Genomic DNA, 7805 nt, shown 5'->3' with positions numbered 1-7805 from the left:
GCTCCTTCTACAGATGAATCGACTGAGGCCAAGAGGGAAGGCCCACAGCGGGGAGGCTGGACCTGAGGTCAGCCTGACTTCAAACTTGAGGGCCATGACTTATACCCCCTTCACCTCCTACTGGTCAGGGCAGAACAAGGTGGCTCTCCCAGTGAACAGGTGAGAAGGCCAGGTATCGGGCTCCAAGGAAGGAGGAGATGAACCCCAGGTTGATGGTGACAGGGGCAGTGGGTGACATTTATGGGGTACTTCCAGCCCCTGAGGTTTCTGCCAAGCGCTAGCCCGCGGAACCCCACTCCACCCTGGCGCCCGCCTTATTCACCGGGGTCCAGATGAGGGGACTGAGGCGGCGAGACCCGGCGCGGCGGCTGGCCCGAGGTGGCGTGCGGGAGGCCCCGGGGGCTGCGGGTGGGGGGCGCGGCAGCAGAGGCCAAGGCCGGAACGCCCCCCCCCCCCCCCCCGGCTCGTCCCGGCCGCCCCGCCCCGGGCCCGAGGCGCTGGGCCGGGCGGGAGGCGGGATCTCGGGCGGCGGCGCTTCCTGGCTCGTCTGGCTCGGCGGCCGGTCCGGCCACGTCACCGCCCGGCCGGGAGTGCGCTGGCGGAGCGGCGGCGGGCGGGGAGCGCGGGGTTCGGAGCGCGGGCAGCGGCGCGCGGGACCCAGAGCCGGGCCGGGGACGTGGCAGCCGCCTCGCCCGCCACAAAGTTTCCCGGGAGTTGGCGGCGCGCGGTGTCGGGCCGCCGGGGGCACCATGAACGTGTTCCGGATCCTCGGCGACCTGAGCCACCTCCTGGCCATGATCTTGCTCCTGGGGAAGATCTGGAGGTCCAAGTGCTGCTCGGGTGAGGGTCGCCCCCCCCCGGGGGGGGGGGGGGGGGGGGGGGGGGGGGGGGGGGGGGGGGCGGGGGGCCGGGCCGGGGCCAGCCGATGCCGCCTGCCTGCAAGGTGAGGACTTCGGCTTGGCGGTGCTTGAAACTCTTTTTGCACAGCTCAGCTGCCAAAGAAACTTTCAAATTGGACTTTGTTAAAGAAGGAGGGCCCGTGGAGATTAGGGACGGAGGGTGGGCTTGTGCCTCCACTCGCCCCCGCGCCGTCCCTGCCTTGGCACTGCCACTGCTAGTGGGAAGAGGACGGGGATACGGAGGAGGCGACACCCTCTGGCTCCTGCCAGTCCCTCCCTTCGCCCCGCAGCAGGGGAGGCCTCGGGCGCGGTGCGATCGGGAGGTCGGGGGAGGTATGCACACAGGAAGTAGCCTGCAATTCCCGGGGCCTTCTCTTTCCTTCCCCCACCCTCTCCCCTGCCCCCCTCCAGACAGCCCCTCGGGCTGGGCCCTCTTCCCTCCCCCGCCTGTGAGCGCACAGGCGGCTGTGATGTGGCAGGAGGGACACCAGGCCCGGCCCCGGTGAGCACGGAGCTGCCCCTGAGCAGAAGCCCAGGGATGGCAGGAGAGGTCCCAGCAATGTGGAAACCCTGCTGGGGGTTTGGAGAAGTTTCACAGCGGGACGGGTGGTAGCCAAAGAGACTCAGTGCATGAAGAGGCTGCTCAAGCCTCCTGCAGCCATCTTTGTCTGCTGGTGTCCCGGAGGCACCCACCCTGGGCTTGGCACTGGGCTGAGGGGATACAGAGATGAGTGCAGGCTGGGCAGGGGGCCAAGGAGGCAGAGAGCAGACCCCTGAAGGCTTCATGGAGGGAACAGCTCTGTGCTAGGTCCCGGAAGACGGGCAGGGTGTCGCCCAGGAAGGGTGTGCTGTGTGGAGGGCACTGGGGGTACAAAAGCCCACAGGTCGCAGAGGGCAGGGAATGTCCCAGGGACAGCGAGTAGCCTGATTTGGGGGCGGTCCGTAAGGGAGATGAGTGAGTGGCAGGGGCGCCGGGGTCCAAATGTGAAGGGGCCTTGTCTTTCAGGCTAGGGAGTCGGGACTGGGGAGTGATGGAAGTTTGGAGAGCAGGGGAGAGGGCCCGGAAGGGACCGGAAGCAGGTCACGCTGAAAGCTGTGTGGACCCACCGAGAGAGGGGGCAGAGAGAGCAGTGGGGGCGGGGGGTGGGTTGGTGAGGGGTGAGGGGTGGGTGCTGGTGTGAGAGGCATTGCAGAGGGAGTGGTTCTGGACCTGTTTTCGGTCTCTGGAGAGATAGGCACTCACGGCCCCTCAGATTCCCACTCGGGGAAGTGAGGCAGGAGCCCCGGAAGGGGCTCCCAGCTCCGGTGAGGAGAGGGATCTAGCTCGGACCTGTCCCTGCTCTTCCGCGGAGGGCCCTGGGCGGGATGAGCAACCATGACCAGGAGGGGGCGCTGTTCCCCAACCCACTCTACCAGCACGGCCCTAGGCCCGCTGGACATAACGGGGAGAGCAGGGAGAGAAGCCCCGGCCTGGGGGAGCGGACTTTCTAGCAGTGGGAGACTGCCAACAAGCAAAAGTCGAAGCAACCAAGTAAATGATAGGTTTGTTAGACGTGCTAAGTGCTACAGAAAAAAGGAAAAGGGCAGCTGGGTGCTGGATCCTGTGTGTGTGTGTGGAGGGGGGGTTGGCATAGGCCTGGTTGGGATCTGAGGAGGTGAGGTGCCTCAATGCCAGCCCTGCCCACCCCGAGATGCGGAGCCTGGTGAGACCTGCCCTGACCACTCCTCACCCCCCCCCAAAGGTAGGACACTGGGGCTTAGTTCTCACTCAGCCACTGACTCACCGTGTGACCTCGAACCTGAGTTTCCCCATCTGTGAAACGGACGCAGGGCTGTAGTGGGTCCCAAATGTGCTCAGTGGACCCCTGAGGGACTCTGGCCGCGTACCGGCTCAGGTTCTCTTCTATGTCCTGGGCCTCTGTGCGTGGCTTGCTCTGGTGGAAATCTTTCACTGCTTTCGATAGAGTGTGAAAACCTTTGTGCTCAAGCTTGCCGGGGCTCCCAAGCACTAAGGAAAATGTGAGCAAAGCCCAGGAACCTGGCAGGCTGAGGATGCAGAGAGGGCAGGGCTTGGGGAAGTCTGGGGGGGGGAGCGAATTGTCCCCTACCAGAGTCCCCTCCTGGACCCTCCTAAATGGTGCTGAGGACCTCTCTGAGAGGCGTCTGGGAGATGGGGGAGCAGTAGGTGTAGCCCAGAGCTGGCCTCCTGGACTCCACGCCCCATGCCTGGAGTGGGCACCCTTGCCCACAGTCAGCCTCACTACTGCAAGTCCAAGTCCCAGACCCCCAAGGGGGCACTCGCCTTCTCGCTGAGTCCTCTTTAGGCTTCCGGTCAGTCCTGTCCCACCTGTATGAGGCCACTCCTTTCACAATGAGGAGTGTGAGGCTCAGGCCGGCCGTACTGCTAGGAAGGCTGGCACGGGCACCCAGCACCCTCCAGAATGTTAGGGGCTTCAGTGGTATTCATCCTCAGTCTTTAAAATTGTCCCCCTCCCGGGCGCCTGGGTGGCTCAGCTGGTTAAGTGTCTGCCTTCGGCTCAGGTCATGATCCCAGGGTCCTGGGATCGAGTCCCGCATCGGGCTCCCTGCTCAGTGGGGAGCCTGCTTCTCCCTCTGCCTCTCTGTCTCTCTCTCTCTCTCTCTCTGTCTTTCATGAATAAATAAATAAAATCTTTAAAAAAAATAAATAAAATAAAATTGTCCCCCTCCCCAAAATGTCCAGCACCAGAGGAATAGATAAGGCATCGTTTAGGCGAATAAAGGAACCAGACCCTTAATCAAGTAATGTCACTTCTCGGTGCCAAAGTCCCCAGTCGATCCATTACCAATAGGCCATTGGTTGGTAAGTGGAATGGGGGGGGAGGTTGGCAGCAGGTAAGGACTTGAGGAGACCAGTGAGACCTCTGAGGTAGGGCGCCGGGTGGGCAAGGGGCATGGAAGTGGGCATAGTGGAGCTGGGGGGGACACGGGGGAGGGACTCAAGGATGGCTCTTGGTTTCGTGGCTTGAGGGGATGGTGGTGGCATTCTCAAAGGAGGGGAGACAGGAAGAGGGGCTTGGGATGGTGAGTTTGGTCAGGCTGGCCTATATAGGTCAGAACTTGGAGGAGCATCGAGAGCTGGGGCATCCCTGGCATGTGGGATGAGGTGGCACAGAGACAGGGAGAAGCCGGGGTAGCCCTCCAACAATTAGGGAGCCAGGACAGGAGCGGCCAGGGGCGGTGAGCCAGCAAGTGTGGATGGTCGCAGAAGCCAGGGGAAGGATGCGGTTCTGAACAGACACTGCCCTCAGCTGGCTCTGGGGAGGTTGGATGAATGAGGACAGAGTTGACCTTTGGATCAGAAACACAGGTATCACTGATGGGAATGGTTTGCTGAGGTGTCCCGACTGGTGTGGGCTTGTCCGTCAAGCAAGAGGAACGGAACGGGAGGTAGGACAGGGCTCGCCTTGCCCTGGACCCACCTCCGTGACATAGTAAGAGTGGCCACAGGGGGATTCAGGAGCGTGACAGCTAAATGCAGCATCGATTCCTGGATTGGCTTGTGGGACACAAAAAGGGTGTGAGTGGGAAAATGGGAGAAATCTGAATAAAGCCCGGAGTTTGGTCAGCAGCGCTGTGTCAGTGGGAATGTCTTAGTTTTGGTAAATGTCCTGTGATTAGGCAAGATGTCACCGTTGGGGGAAGCTGGGTGAAGGGTGTATGGGACCACTCTGTACTATCGTTACAGTTCTTCTACCAATCTAAAATGGATTCAAAATAAAAAGTTAAAAAAGAGAGACCAAAGCAGGTGAGGCGATAGCATGAGAAGTATGACCCCAGTTTTGTCAACTTGATGTGGCCACGTGTGTCATACGTGCACATGTGTGTGCCAGCAAAGGTCTGGGAGGACGCACACTGAGTCTTGGGCATTCAGGTGACTGCTGCTTTTTTATTTATAGCTATGTATTGTTTTGTTTTGTTTTTTTTTTTACGAAGGGTAAAAATAGTTAAAACTTCTATAACTAAACAAAAGGTATTTTTAATTTTTAAAATTTGGAAAATAGAATGCTCCTCTGGCCCTGCTTTTTCCTCCACCCAATGTGGTCTCCCTGGTGAACTGACACTTTGTAAAGTCCATGACTTGCTCTCCAGAAGACAGAGCTTTGGGGACTGCCAGTGGAACTCGGGGTGGAGCAAAGAGATGCCTCCACCCCCCGCCACAGCTTACCAGAGCCGGGAACCAAACCTGGGCGGGCCCATGCCAGGGCCCTGGGAGCTCGGTGTTCGTGCTCATGAGAGGAACTCAAGTGATCCAGCGGGAAGGGCTGTTTCCTGACCCTCAGCGAGGGACCGTGTGGGGACAGGGTGTTGTCACTAAGTGGGATTGGACACCCTGCGGTCCTTTTGAGCTCAGGCTCTGGGCTTCTGGAGTGTTGGTGGGCCCAGGAGTCTGTGTTCTCATTGTCTCCCGTCCTCCTTTGGCCACAGGCATCTCTGGGAAGAGCCAGATCCTTTTTGCTCTCGTTTTCACCACCAGGTACCTGGACCTGTTCACCAACTTCATCTCCATCTACAACACAGTCATGAAGGTGAGGGGGTGGGTGGCCATGGTGGCGGGGGCTGCTGAGCCCAACAGACCCAGATAGCATGCTTGTGAACTCAGGCAGTGGAGGCAGGCCGACCTGGATGTGTTGTTAGCCGCTGAGGGACCTGCGCTCAGGCAAGGCCTCGGGCCTCTGTGTACCTCCCTTTCCTCATCTGCAAAATGAGGATAATACTATTACTCACCTGAGAGGGCTTGTGGTGAAAATTAAATGAGGTAATACATGCAAATACACAATAGCCATCATATATATATATTTTAAGATTGATTTATTTTGAGAGAGAGAGAGAGAGCGCGTGCGCGTGTAGGGGAGGACGGAGGGAGGGGCAGAGGGAGAGAATCTCAAGTAGACTTCCCGCTGAGTGCAGAGCCTGAGGCAGGGCTCGGGCTCCATCTCAATCTCACGACCCTGAGATCATGACTGAGCTGAAACCAAGAGTTAGACGCTTAACCGACTGAGCCACCCAGGTGCCCAATAGCCATCACATATTAAACAGTCAGTAAAGGTTAGCTATTATAATGGTTAAAAAATAAGCAAAAAATTCAAACATGAACTCTGAGCTTTCAGAGAGATTATCCATCCGACATCCATTTGACAACGATTTATTGAGCACCTACTATGAGCCAGGAACTTGAAGAAGACATAAGAGGCTCCTATTCTCATGGAACCTATATTCTAAGTGGGGAGGCAAATAATAAAACAAGCAAGAAAATCTTTGGCTAGGGATGAGCCTATGCAAATCATTAAAATAGGGTGACATTTCCTTTAATTAAAAAAGTTTATTTGTTTTTATTTTTTAAAGATTTTATTTAGTCATTTGACAGAGAGAGACACAGCGAGAGAGGGAACAGAAGCAGGGGGAGTGGGAGAGGGAGAAGCAGGCTTCCCGCGGAGCAGGGAGCCCAACGTGGGGCTCGATCCCTGGACCCTGGGATTGTGACCTGAGCCAAAGGCAAACACTTAACGACTGAGCCACTCAGGTGCACCTGTTCGTTTATTTAAAGTAGGCTCCATGCCCAGCATGGAGCCTGGGGTTTGAACTCCCAACCCTGAGATCAACACCTGAACTGAAATCCAGAGTCAGATGCTTAACCAATGAAGCCACCCAGGCACCCCATAAAAAAAGTCTTAAACACTGGGTGATGTGATAGAACGAATAGGAAGCTGTTTAGGGAGTATGACCAGGAAGGGCCTCTCTGAAGAGGTGACATAAATGTCAAGGTCTGTGTGACACAAGGAACCAGCCATGGGCTAATCAGCAGAGAGCATTCCCAGCAGAAGGAATAGTTGGTGCAAAGACCACCAGTACGGAAACAAGCTTGCTGTGCTCACAGGATAGGTGGGAGCTCAGCAGTCCAGGGCTGCCCGATGGAGGTGGGGCTGCCATCAGAGGGCTGGGGGAGGGCAGATGGCGCAGGTCAACAGTTTGGACTTCATTTTGTGATAGGAAGCTGTTGCTTTGAAGCACAGCCCTGTTTTATAGGAGAAACTGAGCATCTCTTGGTTTCACTCCGACGTCTTAGGTTCTGGGCCATAACCATTAGAGGTTATGTTGGGGTGAGGCATTTTCTGAGCTTTTAATCAGCCTTCGTAGCTTTTTTTTTTTTTTTTAAAGCTCTACACCCAACGTGGGTCTTGAACTCACGACCCCAAGATCAAGAGTCACATGCTCCATTGACTGAGCCAGCCAGGCGCCCCTCAGCCATCCGAACTCTTTAAGGCAACATAGGTTAGTGAAAGGAGCACAGGTTTCAGAGTCAGTGAAGTGGAATGTTACTGCTTGGATGCTGGTAACAGAGACTTAAAATAAAAGTTATTTTAGGGGCACCTGGGTGGCGCAGTTGGTTAAGTGTCCAGCTCTTGGTTTCGGCTCTGGTCGTGCTCTCAGGGGTGAGATTGAGCCCCGTGTTGGGCTCCATGCTCAGCTCAGAGTCTGCTTGATTCTCTCTCCCTCTGGCTCTGCACCTCCCGCTCGTGCTCTCTCTTTAAAATAAAGAAATATTTTTAAAAAAGAGTTAGTTTAATAAGATAAAGGTTTATTTTTACCTTACTCATAATATGGAATCTGGAGGTGGGCTGTCCAGGGCCGCAATGGCAACTCCTTTTAACTTTCTGCTCCATCATTTTAGTGCGACCAGGACTCACAGATGTGTGACCTGTGCAGTTGCTCAGAAGAGCCCCACACTTGGTTTAATGCTTTGCTGTTGCCATCTTGAAATTCAATTCTTTAAGAGGCCCTGCAAATTATACAGAGTCCAAATGTGACATCTACCCTCAAGGTTGCCTCAGGGTCACAAAATGGATGCTAGAACTCCTTACCATC

The 7805-nt window shown here is 56.3% G+C and overlaps 1 protein-coding gene across 1 annotated transcript in view; it reads left to right on the top strand.

Annotated features, from left to right (window-relative positions):
* Positions 1-558: 558 nt before the first annotated feature.
* The window catches only part of KDELR3 (KDEL endoplasmic reticulum protein retention receptor 3), an 11455-nt gene continuing 4208 nt past the window's right edge, over positions 559-7805 (top strand). Inside the window, exons 1-2 of the mRNA XM_027595032.2 lie at positions 559-840; positions 5367-5467. Of these exons, the coding sequence (XP_027450833.1) occupies positions 750-840; positions 5367-5467 (192 nt within the window). The 5' untranslated portion in view covers positions 559-749. The remainder of the gene's footprint in view (positions 841-5366; positions 5468-7805) is intronic.

The sequence above is a fragment of the Zalophus californianus genome, chromosome 9, assembly GCF_009762305.2.
Source record: "Zalophus californianus isolate mZalCal1 chromosome 9, mZalCal1.pri.v2, whole genome shotgun sequence".
Lineage (NCBI taxonomy): Eukaryota > Metazoa > Chordata > Mammalia > Carnivora > Otariidae > Zalophus > Zalophus californianus.
This window is presented reverse-complemented; position numbering and strand designations above follow the sequence as displayed.